We start from the raw sequence: 21,675 nt of genomic DNA on the forward strand, positions 1-21,675 counted from the left end.
TCATGAAGTGACTCAATGCCAATACAAACAGATGAAATACTGGGAAACCTCTTTCAAAAAAGCCTTACCTTACTAAAAGCAAGCACAAACTCCTGAAAAATCTAAACTTTGAAAAGTGAAGCTTCAGTCATAGCTTCTTAGCTCACCTTTAAAAGCTATATCAACAGGAAATGCAGTCATAATATTTGCACACCTAAATAAAACAAGCTAGGTTTTTACTTTGGGACTTAAAACAGCTCAGTTCATTTCCCTAGTTAGATAGAGACTTCCTGTGTGACCTTGGATAAATAGTTTGGGACAAGGGTTTTGAAGTATGTAAATGCCTAGATGTACATTTAGATGTGTAGTGGAATATTTGCTACAGATTTTCATTATTAACAGGTGCTGAAAATCAGTGTATATCTGTCTTTAAAATTACCTTTAAGTGTTTTTCCCAAGGGTAGTCTCTGGATGACTAGGGGTCCACAAGCCCATGAGAACTGACAGCCTTTGAGAACTGACAGTGCTCTAGGAGAGTAGACTCTATTCCCCTCTGTAATATGAAAATAATTGTACCTTCACTAGGAGCTGTCAAATAAACACAGGACACATTGTGAGACAGTCATATTGTGTCATAATGTTTCCATATTTCACGCTTGAGTTAAGACAAGGAAAAGAAAATATCTGCTTGCTGCATAAAGAATATTTGTTTGTTCTGTAACTTTCTCTGTTTCTACAGTTCATCAGAGGAAGGAGAAAGAATCCATCTCAATTCTCATATAAAAATATCAATTAGGTTGGGGGGAAGTCTTTACACCAAAAATTGATAGCATGTAAGTAATAGAAATCACACAGCTGAGTGTTGCTCAGTACCTCCTGCATGTTGCTCAGCATCTCAGAATCGGGGCAGAATATGTATATTTGTTTCAGGCTTGATTCAACAATACTAAATTAAATGAGTCATCTTTTAACTTATGCAGAATTCCCTTGAAATCAAGAGGACTAATTACACAAATATCACTCAAGATAGGAGTGAGGCCCTAGGAAAGCACAATTTCATGCACTTTAGACAATTGAAAAAGCTCTTTCCACAATGCACATCACATTTGTATGAATAAGCTAATTGCTGACAGGAAGGCACTATTGCTGTTCATTAAACATGATGGCTCAGAAGCAACATCTGGCTCAAGGAATCCCTTGATTTGAGGAGCCTGGAAGGGATGTCAGGGAAATATATTTAAACATATTTTTTATAATCATTCTTAAGCATTTGCTATGAGCAACCATCAGAAGTGGGATAAAGCAGAAGTGGCTTACTCTGACAGTTACTATAGTCCAATGTTTGACTGTCACAGATTCCATCACACATTTGAGAAATGATATTACAGCCAGAAAAGTGCATTCTCAGATTTCTAGATCATAAACTTCAACATTTACACTCGTCATTTTGACCTACCACAGAGGACCAGTGAGATATGTCTATTTAGGATCTTTATGTTGACAAAATAGATTATGCAGATATTAAAATGAGATTGTTGTATGTAATTTAGCAGTTCAGTTTTACTATATTTTTTAGTTATAAAAATACATTTATTCTTTGTACTAAGAGGCAGCAAACACTTCTGCTTCAAATTATTCAACTACAGTTAGTCCACTTTAATTATTGCATATTAAAGTGTTTTATTCTTTTCTTCAATCACACTGGCAGAGATCACTTATAGCAGGGGTGTCAAACTCATTTTCACTGGGGGCTACATCAGCTTCACAGTTGCCTTCAAAGGGACAAATGTAATTTTAGGACTGTATAAATGAGCTTGACACCCCTGACTTAGAGCATTCAACTAGAACAGTCTCAATAAAAACTAATCTAAAGCTCCTGTGAGTTTGAGCATGGGATCTGGTAAACTCAGTAACAAATAAAACATCATTCTAAACATTCATGTTTACAAAAAAAAAATAATTATAAAATCTGAAGAATAAGTTAATAAAGTGAAATAGCTATCTACTATTCAGATACAAAAATTGCAGCAACTTAATTTATATATCACTATAGCAGACATGACAAAATTGTGAATAATCCTGTCCACTGTCATAAGTGGTACTTCGAGATTTCCAACAGAAAGCTTATATTTTAATTTTCTGTTCGTATATAGCCAAAAGTAAGAGGCAAAGCCAGCCTAATAGTAATCCAAGGTTCTGTAGGAGAAACATCAACCAGGGTCGCTGTGTCTGAATATGAGTCATTTCAGGAAGCTAAAAAAAGAATAAGACACCAGAATGAGAGCCAGATATATTCATCTCTGGGAAAAAAAGTCTTATGGGAAAACAAGACAAACTTCATTAAAAAAAGACTTTCAAAATGCTGGGTTTCTGAATACAGCTATTAATCTGTAGCATGTTTTGTACATTGTAACAACACAGATCTTGACAGTGAAATATTTAAATGAATTAAATTCTACCCATTTTCATTCTTTTGCTAGCATCGACAAGAATTATAAATTAGATTCCAAAATTTGTTAACTTCTCAATAGTTTTTAGTAATTTTATACAGTTGTCTGTAAGGAAATGCTTATTTAGTAAAATTAGTGATTCCCTTTTGTGGGAATAAACTAGTTTGAATTTTTTGTTTCAGTACTATATATAGGGTCAATCCTGCTCTTGCTGAAATAACTGGCAACACTCCTATTTACTTGGGCTTTAGTAAGCATACAAGTAGAAAACATGATTTTTTAAATATGCTTGAAAAATGACCTTTAATATTTTTTTCTGTGAGTTTTAAATCAAGTAAAGGAGCAGCAGCTGTTTATAATATTAAAAGCTCTCTACATTGATCTTCTGCTGTACATGGTTCTCTTATATCAAAGGTTTAAACAAAACGTATGTTGCAATAAAACCTGTGAAAAATGCCTCAGGCTCAGACTCTCTTAGTGCTTATGCTTTATGTATTATAAAAACCAGGGGAGACACTAATGACTGCTGATACTTTCATATCAACTTCAGAAATAAATATAGAGCAGTGGCCTGGTGCTGACTGTTGGTTTTGCTTGGGCTTTTTTTGTCTCTTTGTTGTGAACTTCAAAATGAGAGCGAGTGCTCCTGGTACTTCCCCATAGTCCCCTCCTGCCCCACTCACATCCCACACTTGAATGAAGCTACTTAATTATATTCCCTCTGCTCCCAGAGCCTCAACCACTAGGAGTCGGTGGAATGGTGTTGAGCGAGGTGGTGAGCTGGGGATGCTCACAGTGATTTTGGTGTGCCTTGTCCTGCCCTCTGTCAGAGGGGATCCGCTGCTTCTGCACTCCTCTTTTTCTGGAGGCTGGTATGGGTCCAAAAAAAACTATAGAGAAAAACCTGCCTCCATGGTAAAGTTTTGCATAAAAATGACAGGCAAACCCAAACATCCTGGATCTTCATAACAACTAGGGAGAGGTTTAAATTACGGTACAAATTCATATCTTAGAAACTCATGGAGTTATATTTAATTTGTATTTATGGATCATCAGAAACTTTTAATCTAAAGCCAGTGTAAACATCTCAAAGTTCTGATGTAAACCAAAATCTGAATTGACGGCTGGTAAGAGTTCAGAGGATGTGGGTTTCATTTTGTATATAAGTAAAACATGCTGTGTAAGACCTAGGTCTGAATTCAGGTTTCCAGGTGAGACCTTAGTTCTTTCTAATTTATCCATATGATGAGTCTCTTTTGTCCTCTTCCCCCACACATGAGTAAACAAGTTCTCTAAAGACGCACAGTAGGAAATGTTTTCCCCTTCCACTGCAAAAGCTGGTATTTTCTCTTACTGGTGCCAGTGCCAATTTATGTGTTACATGCACAGTTGGTTGCTAAGAAAGTTTTAAAAAGGAATTCTCAGCAGGTAGTACCCTGCCTATGTCCAATGAAGATCTCTGCTCCCTCCACCTAACCTATGTGCAGGATATCAAGTGCACAGACCATTTTTATAGCTTTGCCTATTATGACATCTCTGATTATCCATTTGAATATTAATGCAGAAACCAGTGAGGCTGTTCAGTTTTATTTAACTGCTGCTCTATTATTTAACTGCTGCTCTGACAAGGCCATGAATATGTGAAAGCCCATAAAACAAATACTGAAAATTATAGCTAAGCTTTGTACACCATTAAATATGTGTACACCATTGCCAGGAACACTGGTGATTACTGTTTGTAGTTGAGAATGCAGCAGACAATATGTTATTTCTGTGCAGAAAGTTGAAAAATAAATAAAGCATGGCTGATTTTCTTTTGAGAGGTACTACACAAACATACAAAACTTCATATCTATAGATCCTGTAGTGCTACAGAAATATTTTTAAAATAAAATAACCCCTGTGATATTCAACACTTGCACTTCTGACAAACATAGGTGAGCAACCCAACGCCAACTCTTTTGGCAAAGTGCAGAGAAAGGCTGATCGGAATCTCTATTAATAAAAGGGAGGTGAGAGAAATAAGATCCTCTCCTATCTCTCCTATCTTTCTCCTCTTCACATCAAGAACAAGATCGTGGTGACAAGCTGAGAACAAGGGAAAACATGTTCCTGTCTCTGCCTGAAACTGTGTCATCTCTTGGGATTTACAGCTGACGCATTGCTTTAAAGACTCAGGGAAAAACATCATGTTGTTCTGGGATCTTGTGGATGAACCCTGGGACCCTGATGGATATTGATCCTACACTGAAGGAGATATATGCCTAAACCATTCTTAGTCCCATAACAAAAGCATTCCTATTGAGGAGATAGGCAGCTTCACTTCCAGATTTCTCTGTGTCAGAACAGGATGCAACTTGGTACACAGTGTTCTTGTATCTCATTTACCACATCGGTCAGGACATATCCACAATCCTTAGGCAGTTTCTTCATAAGCTCTTAGGACCACTTTATGTTCACTTTACTTTTGTTAAAATAGCAAAGATAGACTAAAATATACTCACAGTCCAAGGTCAATTATTGTAACTAGATTATTAAATAAGTTATAATACATGCCAGGTTTCAAGTATTATGCTTGAACCTGTTAAATGATATCCCAGGCATGAGGTAGAGGTTGGCAGTGAACACAACAGAGAGATAGCCAGGCTTGGGAAAACCACAGTAGTAATTTATGAAGAGCTAGAACTCCTTTTCCCCTGACCCCTCTTGATCTAATTACTCACAATATTCCATCTTTATTCAGAAGCTTGAAAGCAAGTTTACATTGACACATGTTGGTTAAAGAGCCATGTGGCAAAGCTGGCAAGGTAATATAGTTTTGTGTTCTTACAAGTGTGGAAGTTAGCCATGTCTTCAATAAATAATGTGGCCTGAGGCATCCACATGAGTTATGATTCCACCACATTCTTCCACAGTCCTTAGACCTTCCTCCTAATGTATGTCTTCACACTTTATTTTTCTATAGTCAGATCATTGCAATTGAACTGGGAGTATGAAACACATAGGGCAAATATGAAAAAGCTTGAGGCAATATGATGGGTTTTGAACTGCCTAAGAGCTCATCCAAACCTCTCTGAGATAGAAAGGCTGGCCAGGAAGAGCACCAGTTAAGTATCTTGCATTTTAGTTCAGAAATGCAAATTCATGTTGAAACAATGGATGAAAAATATATAAAGAAAAGGGCAATAAAAAGAAAGAAGTAACCAACTTCTTCAAAATTTTGTAAACTCCACAGATTCAAATGTTTCTTTATGTTCTGTTAAGTAACCCTATCTGACCTAACAATATATATTGTTTACCTTTCCCCCTTTAAAAGTTCTTTATGCCTTTCTCATGTATTAACCTCTTTATTTCATCTTTTTACTACTTAACACACCTAGTATGGCAGTGGCACAAAACAAAAACAGACTATTGTTCTAAGCACTGTACCCACACAGGGCAGACAACATGCTCTTCCCAAGAAGGCTATGAATTCCTTTTCTTTCCAAGTTCATCTATGTACTTTTGCCTGACACTCATCTGTGATATGGCTATGTTAAAAGGAAAATATAAAAATCAACTGAAGCGCTCACCATTTCCGCTAAAGATAAATAGAGGAACATCCCAGCTGTAACAGTAAAAATCCAGTTTTGAATGCACAGGTCAGTTGATACAGAAAGGCCAATATAAAGTCCTAAGAAGGCTGTTAGTGCACTTATAAAATTCATCAAAATTGCAATCTTTGTGGGGAGGCCCGTACTTAGCAGCACAGCAAAATCCCCTGCGTAGAGAAAAAGACAGAAAATGTATTATTTAGCTGATAAATGTATTTGTAAGACTGTGGGTAATAAAACATGAAGGAAAATAATTAAGATATGCACAAAGATAGTGAATGATGGAGGACCACCCTTAGATTTCTGTAGAATTAGTTATAAACTCATCCTGTGTGGGGAAAAAAACCTAAACAAGCAAACCAAAACCAACCAACCAACTAACCAAAAACCAAAACAAGACCAAAAAAAAAAAAAAAACCAAACCAAAAACCAAAAAAAAACAAACCACAAAACCCACCAAAAACCAACCAAACAACCAAAATCAAAACAACCCCCCAAAAAATGAAACCAAAACCAAACCAACAAAAAAAAACCCAAAACATAAAACCAACCATACTGACTTGTATTTGTTTAGCTGTTCCTAAAGATAGCATACAGTATACAGGAGTGGCTTTTTGTTAGTTCTTGATGTTCTGTGACATTTCCAACTTGGATACACACAAAAGTGAATTCACATGCTTTCCCAGAGTTTCTAAATCTTTCTTGGTTGGGAACTTGCCAATTCAAATCATGTGAGTATATTTGCAACACGGTCTTTGACTGTTTCACAGGTGCTGCAAGTCAGAAAAACCTATGCCAGTCTGATTCCAGTTTGAGTTTAATCCCACTGATTTTAGACCTAATTAACTTTGGTAAATTGCACATCAGAATCCCATGACAGATTTTTCTTCTAAAATAAACAATGTCATAACATGTCCACACTTAAAGACTTTGAAAATTCTTCTCCGTGAGTGTAGAAATGCCACTTTGACACTGAGATGCTGCTGCCCCAGAATTAAGAAGGTCTGTCTTTGGAATTAGCTGTTCAGTACTTTGGTAATCTCTTTTCTATGCAAACAAGAGTTACCAGTTTTACAGCAATTCTCCATCCTGCCTTTTTGTTTGGGGAAGTTTACTACATAGACAATACATGAAATCTCCAGTCATTTAAGAACAAAAATGAGAATTCGCAGTTCTCATCTCAGATTTGTCAGCCTATATATGTTCATCAACACAATGTGTAGAGCAACTTCTTCCACACTGAAAGATTTACTACAAGGAGATAATTGAGGACTATGTTCAATAGAACTGTCTTCCTGTCCTGTCTGCTGGTAAAATGAGTCATATATCTCCTTTTATTATCTTGTTATTGTTGATTAGCAGCAGGAATGAGGGTAGCACAAGGAATACATTGTTAAATGGCTCTGCTGCATATTAAAACTTTTGGATAGCTCATTGTGTCAGGCATAGGTGGCTCTTGCTCAAAGCTTACTACTTTTTGTTTCTGTACACATGAGAATAAAGGGCCACTCTATCCTGATGACATTTACATTTGGAGAAGGTGAGATGGGATGGTATCCAATAATGAAGACAGAAGCTTCCTCTCCTTTTTGTGAAAAGAAAGAGAACATAACATCTTTACATATCCATCTCATGCATTGATGTTATATTTCATAATGCTATAAGCGAGATTTCCCACTAACATCATACAGGAAAGAATTATTCAAAAAAGCTGGAAATACAAGGGAAATAAGGAGAAATACACATACATATTTCTTACCCATTTCATGAGGAATTTCATGGCATAAAATAGCAATAGTCGTTGTCACACCTGTTTCTGTGGAGGATGAGAATGCTGCTCCTATTACTAAGCCATCAGCAAAATTGTGAAGACTGTCACCCACCAGGACCATTATTGCTAACAAGCTAATTTTCTTACCTAGGGAAAAACAAACACACAAACCAACAACAAAAAAAGCCCCGAAATTTTAACACAAAGAGATCTTGTAACTTTTCCTATGGTACAGATGGTTTGCTTTTTCCATGACTTCACATGTAACATTGTTGAAAGTCATAATAATCAGAGGACAAGAGTGTTTATCTATTATGTCCTTTTATTACACTTCCTTCAATACATTTGAAACAAAAAAGTAGGTTGTAGAAGTCAGAGACAGAAATACCAGGAAGTGTCTTCCTTATTTTTACTAGGTAAAATTAAATTAGACAAAAAATTAGAATTAGGTTTGAGTCCAGTCATGTATCCTAAGTGTTTCTTTAATTGTTGAAATTCACACACATTTTCCTAGATGTTATTTTCTTCCTTTAAAGATGGGAGTTTTTCTACTGCTGCTCACAGAATTGCACAGCTATAGTGAAGATGGATTTTTGGTCTCATGAGCTGATCATTTTAACAATGTAAAGCATGCTGCTACTAGGTAATATTTTCAGGGTCTGTTTTTTATGAGACTGTATTACAGTGAAAAACAGAGATGAAAGGCAACAGGCCTCCAAGTATCACTATTAGTCCAGCATCACAGCATGCTCATTTCCAACTTCTGTTCCAATCAATTAATGCCCATTATGCTCATTGTACTCCTGTCTGCAGCATCACTCATGGATGCAGAGGGCTGCTTTTCTTTCCCACGCTGTTCTGTGACCTTGCTTTAGTGTGGAACAGTATATCGGATGTTCATGATCAGGCATCCGACATGAGTGGAAAGGTGCTACTAGCAAGACAAGTACTGAAATCAAGCTGGAAAATTAGGAACTGTCTCTCCCCCCAACTCGTAACTCAGACAGCCATGTAGGGTGCCGAATGGATTCATAGGGAAGTATTTTATCTCTCACTACAAGTAGCAGTGAGACTCCATATTTGGGCTCAACGTATAGGCTTAACAATATAAAATTGGCTCCCCTATCCTATACTTTGTTCCACCCATTTTATCCACAGTCTTCTAAGCAGGACCTCACAATGCCTTTCAGGAAACTCATCCAGCTTCCCTCTACACAGCACAGACAGAACACTTTGCAAAGGGTTGCTTTTATGCCTGAAGAATCAGGGTCATGATTTGGACTTTAAACATAATGTATTTTCCTGACTTTTGATGGCCCCACAGAAACATAATATAACAGTCTAAGGAGCTAATGTGGAGCTGCACAAAACTGTCTGAATACAGTTATTACAAGGTTTGACTTCAGTAATGTTTTTCGAGATCTGACCATTTTATAGAGATGGGGGAGATGTTTTTCTTACAGAAACTGGCTAGAACTGAAGTCTTCAGACTGTTATAAAAAAACACACAGCACATAAAAGCCTAACAGCTGTATTCAGAAAATCCTCCCTAGTTGCCTGGGAGCTCTGCGGGTTCAGAAATTGGCAGGCTTGTTAAATTTTCCTGCCAGTTTACAGAGCCAGACATGGATGTCCCCAGTTTGTACAGTTCTTTCTAAACATTATGGGCATTTTATGATCAATAGTGCAGAGCTTGAGTTATGTAGAAATAATAAATTGCTGCATTACATTAGGATCATGATTTTTAATGAGCACTGGCTTATTCAAGTATCTGATTGTTACAGAAGATGTACCATGGTTACTAGAGCTCACTCCAGTGTATTGGCTGTAATATAACATGGGAATCAGGTTAACATTATGGAGCAATTGCAAATGTAAGTTCTGTGAATTTACTTGACTGAAAGTTAAGAACATAAAGTTAAGATAAACAAATCTGAATATTTATTTCAATTTACCTTTAGCCTATTTTAAAGCAACTTCGTTACTAGCAATTATCTCACTTCATTATATCGCTGCAATAGGAACTACTAGCTATTAACTTATTACCTTATTTCCACAAAGCCTCTTCTTCTTAAACAATCCTACATTTATTTTTCATAATTTTCCGTGCTTAAATAGGGGATCGGAACTCATGGCAAATTCTCTTATCTAATTTTCATGAAGCTGTTGGGTGCAGGACTCCCACCATAGATTATGCTTCTTAATCTTTGAATAAGAGTTTAAAGCAAACATTTATCCATAAATAGATCTTTTTTCCAATGTTTCCATTACTCATACAGCAAAAATATTTCTAGTTAATATAAAGTCTCACTGAGTATACCAAATATAAAATGCTACTGTTTGATCTTTTCAGATATTGATAGAACAACTGTGGACAAATGAGGAGAGGGCCAGTGAGACATCTTTTTCTTCCCTCAGCTTCTTGCTTTCTGAGTTATTCACTGGCTATGTGAGGTGACTGACTTCTCTCGTTGTCCTCCTTGACATGCATTTACAGTGAAGTTTGGCATTTCTGGAAATGTCAGGCTTCTGTCTTAGAGAGGCAGATTCCATTTCATTTGGGGAAAAAAAAAGCAACAAACAAAAAATAACACCTTAAAGTTTAGCTCAGTACTAAGGTACCCAGGTGTGTTTATGCATTTAGCTATTCATATGAACTGCAACAATACAAACTTTTAAAAGTATGCATTCTCTAAAAAACCCAAACAAAAAACTCTGAAACAAAACATTTCACTACTATGGTTTCACTTACTGATTTCTAATGTAGAGGTAAAACTGATCTATGAGGAAAAAATTGAACCAAAAAAAGAATGTTACTGAGAAACTATCCGAAATTTAGTTATACACCCAACTTAGTTCTTTGGAACAAATAACATCGAGATCCCTAGAACTTCATTTGTTCGTGGGTAGTGATGATTGAACAGAATGGAAACATCTAGAAATGGACTAGATAGTCACACTGAAACTGGCAGCAGATGGTGTACTGCTGGATAGGTGAAACTGAAGACATGGATATCCAGATTTCGAATGCCTCAGAAATGAAGTCCACAACAACAAAGAACAATATTTGAGAAAATAAAATAAGATAATGACATTGTTAAATAAAACAAACTGATGACCTGAGATCTGAGATCACAAAACTAAGGGGAGTCAATTATAGTAAATAAACTGATTTCAATTAAAATGTTATTCCCTTAATTGAATGATTGCAACTCTACTAAATTCACTGAGGTCACACAAGTACAATCAAAGGCAGAGCTTGGTTTGTGCTCTATTTTCCCATTTTTTGGACTAAGCAGCAACAAAACAGAGAAGATAAGATAACTTTGAAGCACTCTGGAGAAAAGAGATTATCATAAAACTGAAAGCCATCATGAGCCCATAATTCCATACATGTAATAAATTATTACTGATTTAAAGAGGCTATTGCTTTACCATATAAGAGAAGAAGGAAGCAGAATTATACCAGTGTAGTAAGCCAACAAAACAATTGTTTCACTGTCTTCAGAAATAAAAGCTGAAGCAATGTTTACAATTATAAAAATCTGGTTTGTATGAAATTTTGAGTATTTCCCTTTAAGCAAAGGCTTTAAAATATGGTTTGCAATAGTGAGTAAACAAACAGTAAAGCATGGACAGTTTTAGATTAATGAACTTCACAATTACTGGCTTGGCAGCTGAAAAGGTCTTCAAGCAGTGACTATGTTATGTAGCCAAGCACCATCAGATGTGGTGATGTAGCACACAACAATCACAGTGCTAAACCAGCTTCACACTTTCAATTCCATCTTAGGTCTGAAGGCTTTTACTGTTGCTTGTCTAGTCTTTTTATTGATACTAACTTTTTTTGCTGATCGCCTTACTCTCTGGAGGAACTTCAGCAGACTCACAATCTTCTGGGCTTCTCTAGTTAAAAGCAAAGATAATGGATCAGTGTTAAGGGGCTCTTCCAACTGCTGCTATAAATACAGGAAAATTTCAAATAAGTTCAAGCTTTTTGTATTAAAAATAGATGCTGTTATTTGCACAGATATCGTTCGAATAGTTTATTAAACACTGGCAGTGTGATTGGTAGTGCAGAAACATGTAAAAAAGAAATCTTCCTTGCCCAGAAAAGGTTACAGTCTAATTCAGGTAGGACGAAAGACATTCAAACTATTGTTCTAACCCAACAAAATCATGTTTCTGCTAGAATACACAAAAATCTGAGCCAAATGCAGGACTAAAAAGGTAATTATAATTCAAATTCTATCTTTTGATCTTGTCATGACTGGATGATTGTGGCTTTCTGCTGGATTGGGTACCTATAGAATTTCCAAGAAAAAATATGTAGGCACCAGCATCTCTTTGGAGTTCATATTCTTCACAGTTACTCTGTGAAAGCACAAGACTAAAAAAGATGATCATAGGTAGGTTTCACACCTTTTCAAAATATAGGGCTTCTTTCTTCAGGGCCTTGCCTCTTGGCCTTTAGTTAGGGCTTTGTCCTGACATCAGAAAACACTGACTGGCCACAGCAGCACCTGAGTACATTCTGCTGTGATGAGTGAAATTTACCCTTATTTCAAGTGAAGAAAGGAGGAGTATCTTTGTCCTTATCCTAGAGAGTGAATTTGATGCATCAGTCCTAATGTTTAATTAACAGAAACTGCAACTGTGGGAGGAGAATGGAGAACATGAGGCATCTCTCCCTCCTACTTCCCTGGGGCTTTGTTTTCTGAATAGAGAAATTACTAGGAATTTGTGCGAGGGTGAGATAAGCCAAAAAACTTGTCTGTTTGAAACTAGAAAAACTGGATTCATAATCATTATATTTTCTTTTTTTTTTTTTTTTTTTTCAAAAAATCATATTAAAGCTATTATGGCAACCAGTGAAGAGTCAACAGCAGCACGAAAGAGTTCATTGTCAGGGATTGCAGCCATCACTCCAAAAATTATAGCAGAGATGTCTTCTGGCTGCAAAACAAGATATATTCCTTGGCTGGTATTACCTTGGTTGTGATGTGAGATATGTTGCTGTAGAGACATGGGGAAGAAAGGGAGAGGATTTGGTTTTTAAATTCTGCATTTTAAATGGAAAATGAAAGTCCTTAATTTCCATGATTACAGCCAGTCATATGAATTCCAGTAATTGTTCCACTTCTGTTATATATTTATTCACATGCCACTTCTTTGAACTCTGAGTCAAAACTGCAAGACTAATCACTGACCTGAAGGATTTATAAGCTTTTCTTAGTCGACCAGTGTTTGTCTTACTATTACTCACATGATTCTGAAAAATTGGCTGCTCTTGTACAAACTAGCTAAGCCAGGCTAGTTCATGTGAACTATACATAACTTCAGGGGGATCTTGCATCTGAGAGGAATGACGAGGTCATTCATTATCATGAACAGGAAGCTATGACGTGCTTCATAAATTGGTAAACATTCTTCACTCATCTGTTTGCTCTGCCTTCACTTGAGAGTTGCCCAACTGTGTTTAAGAGATTAACAGCGGCTCATGAGGCTCTTACCCATCACAACTGCTTTAGCAAAATGGAGTTCACATTATAGAAGACCTCTGGAGATCCTGATGTAAATAACCAGGAACCTACGTATCTAGGTACTACATACAAGCTAAAGAGATTCATTGGAAAAAGAGAAAACAGGTTAAAAGGCATGAGAGAATTTAGTTTGCAAAGATATATCTGACTGGATACTCTCCACAGACCAACAGAAATTTATGTAAATTCTTATAGGTAAGTACTATTTCCAGATATCCAGCTTGTTTATGTTACTGTTCAAATCTGTGGAAGATGTCCAAGAACAGTCCAGGATTTCATCTGTTCACTAATTATGCACTTAACTCTCACTGTAGAAAATCCTGAAGTTTTTCCCATGGGAGAGTCTGCCCTTACACATGATATGTTTTTAAAAAGAAGGGAGGAGGAAAATCTTCAAGAATTTTGTCAACAAAAGTAGTACAGGAAGTGTATTGTTATCTCAATCTGATATAAACAGAAAAGTTATTGTAAAAATCTATGTTCAAAATCTCTGTAAAAGCTCATTAGAAACTTCTAAATCTAGAGATTCCTGATAATCATATCATGTAATAAAGGATGAATCAATGAAGGCTGAAAAATAATACTGATTTATTACATTAATTTGGTTCATTTTTTGTGGTACAGAGGAAGAGGAATATAAAATTAGGGAAGTATGTCATACTGGTAACCTACCAACTGTATGGTTGAAGTAGACTTGCCTCTGCCTGAATGTTCATTTAATTCAGATTCCACTGAAAGATCATGGGAAGGTCCCCAGTGCCCATTAACTAAAGAAAGGCCCTGCTGAATGAAGATGCTTTGCAATTAGTTCTGAAACCAAATGAACACAGGTGCAGTCTTTCTCATCCTTATGTGAAAATGTAGCATTTATAAGAATTACTTTGTCCAAAACAAAACCTATTGAAAAAGATTTTTGGTTGGTACAAACATTTCCCAATGCTTCTTTCATTAAAAAACAAACAAACAAACAAACAAACAAACAAACAAACAAACAAAAGCCAAAAAAACAAACCACCAAAAAACACACACATGTGAAAAGTGAGTCAGATAAATCAGTGACAAAACTTCTTTTGTTTTAACATGAAAGATTAAAATTGAAGCTGAGATGGATGTAAATCCTAAATTTTAGAATTCATCTAGCTCTCAGTAGAACAAGTTTAAAAATTTATGGGATCATCATAAAGCCCTTCTCTCCAAATAAGTAACAAAAAGGAATGCTTTTTACTGAACAATAAAGAATCACCATAATTAAAATATTCTCTTTCTACTAACCTCACATAATATTCTTACAACTGACACAAAGATAGTGGGAATAGGGACTCATTGCTACATATCTAAATTGGGCCAGTCATTAAACAGTCTATAAAACAGAAAAAGCAAAGGCTCAGCCTATTTAAGTGACTTTAAGATAGCCTTCCAAGCTGAGAAGCTTAACGAGCCATCACACTTTGTGTTACATTATCTCCTTGTGCATAATCATATTTTCAGGTGCCAGCCACACTGAAATAGAGTGATAGAATTACTATAACCATGGCCATGAACAAGCAGATATTATTAATATAAGATGGGGTTCTACTGACCACAACATACGTATTCAATTTTCAGATCCATAAGAAAGGGGTAAAAAACAATTTGGAAATTTCAAGATAGAATTCTGTAAAATATTGTGTGCTTACATCTGTGTCTTCCTCCTCCTCAAACAGAACCTAGAGTAAACAACTGTCATTGCTAATCCTTATGGATACATACTCTTCACCTGCGCCAGTGCTAGTCAAAGTATCCTCATAGAACACATTTAATTAACTGTTTCCTTTCTGAGTTATAAATATATGGGACATGTTCATAAAGCATGCAACATCCATAGAGCAAAGCAAATCAGAAGCTGAAGGTCAATCTTGTAGGAGCACTTTGGAAAGCAATTTTAATGCTTCATTTAGCTCATATAAATTGTAATTATTTTCCACAATCATTTTAACATTTTATGTACTGTAAAATCTCAAAATAAATGAGATTTTTGAAAGGATGAATTATACGAAGCTTTACCTGTTCACGTGGTGTTACCAAAAGAAAGAAGCACTTTTCTATCAGAAAAAACCCATGAATTCCTCCAATTATTCCCAGAAGTTTCCAGATATATTCTTTCCCTTCATAGAAATGTTCTACCTCTTGTGCTTCATGTTTATGTAAACCAAGAGTCTAAAAAAAGAAGTTAAAAAAAAAGAAAAATGTTTAAAAAAAGGCAAAGTTTTAATTTTTGCTACAGTAATCCATAATATGTGCATTCAATTTAGTCTGAAAATTTTCTTTTGCTATCTCTTTTACATGTAAATTTTGTTTCAAGCTAATCAGCTGAAGAGTATGTGGATGAAATTAATTGTTAGGAGTCTGTGCTACACTTGATCTCTCAATGTTGAAAGTAATATTATATTTAGAGACAGTTTTATGAAATTGCCCTTTATATATCTGTACATTTATTATATTTTGGCTTGAGTATATTGATTTTTAATGTCTAAAAAGTCAATTGCTTCATCTTCAGGTGTAAGCTTCATGTTGAAAATAATCCATAAATCTTTCTGCTAGTGTGTGTGCTTCCATTTTTCCCCCAAGGTACAGCACGGCAGCCCTCCTTTGCTCTGAAAGTGGGCTCTTTAAAGGCTACTGGATATGTCACTTTAAACTGTTGAAGGAGAATACTTTCACATTCAAAAGGTGTTTCTTAAAGAAATTCATTTGACTGATATACAGTGAGAATTACCTTCCTTAGGCCACTGTCCCCCAGTTCTGCTTCCAGAGATGATGTATTGAGTATGAAGAATATTTTGACGAAAATCTCAAGGGAAGGTGTGAAGCTCTGTTTCAATGACCAGTTGAAGTCTACTCATAACAATTGTGTCATATCAGAGGAGACTCAGTCAAAAATAGATGAATTCACAACAGAAAACTTGGTTCTGCTTTCCACACTATCCTATCCTTAAAATTTATTTTATTATTTAGCTAAAAATCATAGCACCCACTTGCTTACAGTTCTAGGCAGCAGAATTAGGCTGGTAGCCCATGGTTCTCAGGAACAACATGTGGAGGGGACTGTGGATGCCTTGTACAACTTTTGAACAATTTCTCCTAAAATGCATTACAGATTCTGCCTCCTGAAAAAGTTTAAAAGGAACCTGTCTTGCACAGGACATGTTGGTTTTCTGAAAAGTTTTTTGTGAAAATAGGAACCTTATTTTCCCTGAATTCATAATTCATTGACTTATCTTTCTTACTATTTGGAATCTCTCTCTGAACTACAAATTGGAATGCTGGGTAGCTGATCCACAGATTTCATGGAAAGCCTTATTTTTAAACAGATGTACGTAAGCCAGATTTAAATGAAACTTTTATGTGGGATGTGTGTGCATGTGTGTGTGTATATGTCAACATCGTAAACACACACAGTGTGTATTACCTACCTGAGGTATAAGGTGTAGCAATGCATCTCCAGAAAGGGTACCAACAGCCAAACCAACAAATAGCTGTAAAATGAGTGTATAGATTTCTTGACAGGAGTTAAATAAGATGAGGGTTGTACCAAACATAGATCCAATAGTAATAAGTAAAACAGCAACAGTGCTGTAACCATATTCTGTAGGGAAAAACAAAGGAAACAAAACAAGGGCACCTTTAATCATTCAGTATTTGTATTTGCGTATTTGTTTTTGTATTTGTATGTGGTTTTGAGGCTATGTTTTGCTACATCTCTGTAGAGGCACACAGAGAAGTGATTCACTGTGCCACATAGATTTTTCTAGTAATTTGTGACATAGATGACAGAATTGGAAGCCTAAAACACATGCATTTTATCAGGCTTTACAAGTAACACAGTCTAGTGCATCTAAATGTCAGACCGTAAAGAGCTAAATAGGCTGTGACTGTGCAGATTAGAGGCACTCAGAGCCGTATAGTGAATGCTGGTTGGTATTTGTTTCCGCTCTTAGCAAATTTGTGCTTGCTGTTCTATGTCATCCCATGCCACACCTTTCTGTGTGTTTCTACAGTCCACACCACATTATTAATCAAATCATACTCAGTAAACAAACCAAGGCCTAAAACCTCAGATGAATGTAGGCATCTAATTAAGGTTCTAAGCATAAACTATTTGGTCCAATGTATGTTTACAAATTTTCTGTGGACATACTCTCCTTTAGTTACTACATCAGGACCACCAACCTATTTTTTCCAAAGGTACTGGGATTTTTGAAGGTTACTCTTATAATTCTTCAGTTACATGCTACTCACGTTTCCAGACTTTTGCACAACATGAATCCTGATTAATCTGTATGAAGTCTTACTATGGAGGTAAAACACTGATCAGAAACAGATAAAGGAACTAATACCAAAACATTAAATTTGTCACCTAGAGTTTCACAGTTCAAATAGCACTGCAAGTGCTCAACACATCCAAATACAAGACTGTAGCAACTACTTATGGAAGGTCAGGCCTTGATGATTGGCCAAAACAGCACAGCGTCTCAGTAAAATAGAACTGAAAATAAAATTAGTGACTCTATGCTCACATCATTAGGTCACACATGGGTCACACATGAAGTCATGCAGAAAGGGCTTATTAATTCCATTCCATGTTTGAATAATTCATCTTTTCTCATCCACACAGATCTCTCACCATTATGAAATCACTATAATGTCATTGATTGGGTTGATGGCCTTAGACTTGGGAGAATCTTACTCAACTGTGTCTCACTCAACCTTGTATATTACCTGGTTAAATTGTAGCATAGAAACGATAAAGTAGCCTAAAAGTACTGCTCTAGGTACAGGTGATTATGCTTAGATGCCTATTCCTTTTTGCTCATTCCTGGCCCCCTCTATCCCACAGCAGAAATTAATGCCCCCCATAATACACTAGCACAACTACTTTAGTCACGACTTCCCAGATGCTGCAGGTTTAAAGTAAAAACAAAACCAGGAAACACATTAAGCCCTTAGGTCAGATTAGGTTCAGACATCTTTTTCTATCGGGTGGACTAGGGATTAGATACAGGAGAAACTGAATCAGCAGAACAGATGGGGCAGAAATCCCTAGAAGCCGTGGCATGTGAGGGCTACGACCGCTACTGGAAACAGTCTTGTTCCAGCTCTACCATACAAGTCCTGCTGCCTGTATGACTCGTGTTCTGGTTGTTTTTCTTCCTGCAGTAGTATGCCCAAAGCCTCTCTGCTACAATATCACAACATGAAAAACCAGCAACATCCATACAGAACTTATCTATATCAAGCATTTGTCACATCATGGTATAAAATGCCAGCTGATTTAATCTTGAGGCTATATGTAAGAGCAATGTAATAATTCCAGTATAAACCTGGTGGAAATTTCCCTAAATTGGCCATTATTCCCCAGTAACCCACTGATAAGGACCTGTCATGGCTCACCTGTCGCCTGTACCAAGCAACCTCTAAGAAATGAAGAAAATAAACCTTAAAAACCTACACATTGAAATAAAATTCTGTCTAATATACAATTTACACATTGAAATAGAATTCTGTCCAACATAAAATTGAGAGAGTTGAATCCTCTCACTTCTCAATATAGTACTATTATCTGACATGTATGTTATGAAGTTATAGAGTGCATTGATTACAGAGTGCATAAATGTCATCATATTTTGATTGGAGTTCATTAATGAATGAAATATATCCAGAAGTTAAGCCCCTGCACCCCTTTCTCTGAATTTTCACAATCCTTTACTGATAACAGCATAACTTACTTTCAAGAGTTGTTGGTGGCAGCTTTGTCTGCTTGGAGTCAGGAAGGTGACACGAACAACTTAATAGTTGTTGAATGATAGCCGGACTGATTTGCTTGAAGTGGTCCTTCGAAATGGAGGAAGAACTATTTTTTAAAAATATCTTCACAAGTTCATTGGCAGAGAAACAAGCCTAAGTAGAAAAGTATGTGCAGTTACTGAATATGTTGCATATACCTGCATTTAATGATGACGTTAACTACGTAATCTTACAATAACACAGGGTTATACAACCTAGAAAAAACTGGTTTTCCATACAGCCTTTTCTGGTTACATTACTTTAGTTATTTCAATTACTTCCATTCATTTATTCTTTCCAATTAAAACTTGAAAGTACTATTTATCTCAGAAAGATCAGAACATTTGGGATGAAGTAGCACAATTTTCAGCAAAGCCTATTACCATCATGAGGATCTGACATAATAATACCTATAAATATTTTATTATATGTGCTAACAAACATATTTTAATGCTAACACAAATAATATTCTTAGCTATTCATGTAAGATTGCATTAATGGCAACAATATTGGTATTATTGTAAGATACCACCTGTATCAAGGCAGTACTGAAATTTGTCCTTGTGCTGTATCTTTAGTGAGATACAGAACTAAGTTGGTCCGTTTTTTTGATTCTTTTAACAACGGCATGTCACTTTAAGGTCAGCAAACTAGCTGTTACATAGACTAAATTGAGTTTAAATATTACTTCATAATTGTATAATTTTTGTTCTTGTTAGAAATGTCTCTGTTAAAATAATGAACTTTCCTTGGGAACGTTTTTGTTTTCAAAAATTTTCATGAAGAATTTATTTTTTCACCTCCAGAATGAAACTTCTATTAAAAACATAGGCAGTTAACATTAAAACAGTTTTATTTGCAATTTCTGGAAGAACTTTTAAAGATAAGTCCAGATCAAATATGCTATCTTAAAAATTTCTTAATCTCATCAGATTAGTTGTGATTCTATTAAAAAAAATATATTTCTTTTATTGAAATTAGTCTGCACCTGAGAATCAAGGAATTCATAAATATTCTTTTTCTAATGACTAAAGCTTATGTTTCTTTTGAAATAAAATTACTATTTAAAAAAAATATTTGTAATTATAACTACTTTTTTATAACCCAGTTAAAACCTAGCACCTTCCTGCCTTTGTTTGTCCATTAGTAAAATAAAATAAGCCTTGTGGCTCACTGAGAAACAGAATGAACTGAGCACTGATACATTTGTTCTGAATACTACACTCTAGTCATCAGAATAACAGGTGATCCTGCCACCTGTCTATTCTGCTTCCAAGCAGAAGGAGAGCATGAAGACAATTCAGGAGCTACCATATTAGAAAAGACCTTCAGTTTGCCTGTTCTAGATGGTGGTTTTAACTCTAGAAGTAGGGAACACCAAAAAGAGCTATCAAGTTGGAAGTCTAGCTCAAGGCTGGTTATGTGCAGTATTCCTCACTGATCAGTGCAGGGGCTGGTTTATTTAATGCCTTCACCAATGATCAGAGTGATGGAACAGCATCCATCATATCACATTCACATGTGAAACTCAACTGGGACAACTAGTCAACATGCTGATGGGCATGGCTGCTCTTTAGAGGGATACTGACAAGCCAAAGAAATGGGCTAACAGGACCTTTGTGAAGATCAGCAGAGACAAATTTATTGTGCTTCAAACAGAATAACCCCATGCATCAATAAAGGCTGGGAAAAACTGACTGGAAGGTAGCTTTGCAGAAAAAGCCCTCGGGATCCTGACAGACAACTTGAACATAAGTCACCAGTGGGCCCTTGTGGATATGAAGGCTAATTGCATACCGGGCTGCACAAGCAAGAGTGTAGCCAACAGGTAATGGGAAAAGACTACTGCCCTCCACTCGGGACATATGAGTCCACATCTGGACTACGTCCAGTTTAACAACCAGCAGTAGAAGAAAGATATTGGCAACTTAGGTGAAGTCCAGTGGAGGGCCACCAAGATGGCCAGGGAGCTGCAGCACATGATAAGCAGAGAGAGGCTGAGGAATCTGAGTTTGTTCAGTTTGGAGAAGGCTTGGGAGCAGATAGTCTTCAACTATCTAATGGGGATTGTAGGGAAAACAGATCCACAGTCTTCTCAGAGGTATGCAGCAAAAGAGTAATAATAATAAATAAATAAACCAGACAACAAACAAAACACACAAAAATGAGGGCAGTAAGCACTAGTACAGGTTTCCCAGAAAGACTGTGGAATCTCTGTCTTAGAAGACATTCAGAATTCAGCTGGACACAGGCCTGTGACACTTGATCTGACTTTGATGGCCCTATTTTGAGAAGTAGGATAGAAAAGATGAGATCCAGGATTACTATAAACCAAAATTTTAATGTTATTTTATTATCAGGAATTTTAAACAAAAAAACCCAAGATTTCATCTGGAAAATGAACTGTTCACACATATATAAAAAAGTAAGTCTTAATGTTTTTTTAGTAAAATGTTGTAAGTATTGAGGCATGAAAGCCTGCATATTTTCCAGCTGCAGGTCTCAGCATTTTAAAC

General features: G+C 36.1%; 1 protein-coding gene across 12 annotated transcripts in view; it reads right to left on the reverse strand.

Annotated features, from left to right (window-relative positions):
• Window positions 1–588: 588 nt before the first annotated feature.
• The window catches only part of SLC39A12 (solute carrier family 39 member 12), a 34,293-nt gene continuing 13,206 nt past the window's right edge, over window positions 589–21,675 (reverse strand). For 4 of the 12 annotated variants that reach the window (XM_065050881.1, XM_021299982.2, XM_065050885.1 and 1 more), the window contains 8 exons: window positions 19,102–19,273; window positions 16,789–16,961; window positions 15,380–15,532; window positions 14,009–14,119; window positions 11,636–11,699; window positions 7,782–7,940; window positions 6,002–6,189; window positions 589–2,232 (listed from right to left, as the gene is read on the reverse strand). In XM_065050881.1, the coding sequence (XP_064906953.1) occupies window positions 2,104–2,232; window positions 6,002–6,189; window positions 7,782–7,940; window positions 11,636–11,699; window positions 14,009–14,119; window positions 15,380–15,532; window positions 16,789–16,961; window positions 19,102–19,273 (1,149 nt within the window). In that variant the 3' untranslated portion in view covers window positions 589–2,103. Of the gene's footprint in view, window positions 2,233–6,001; window positions 6,190–7,781; window positions 7,941–11,635; window positions 11,700–14,008; window positions 14,120–15,379; window positions 15,535–16,788; window positions 16,962–19,101; window positions 19,274–21,675 lie in introns of those variants that run through there. The other 8 variants (XM_065050882.1, XM_021299986.2, XM_065050886.1 and 5 more) reach the window with 5 other exon arrangements.

The sequence above is a fragment of the Columba livia genome, chromosome 2, assembly GCF_036013475.1.
Source record: "Columba livia isolate bColLiv1 breed racing homer chromosome 2, bColLiv1.pat.W.v2, whole genome shotgun sequence".
Classification (NCBI taxonomy): domain Eukaryota; kingdom Metazoa; phylum Chordata; class Aves; order Columbiformes; family Columbidae; genus Columba; species Columba livia.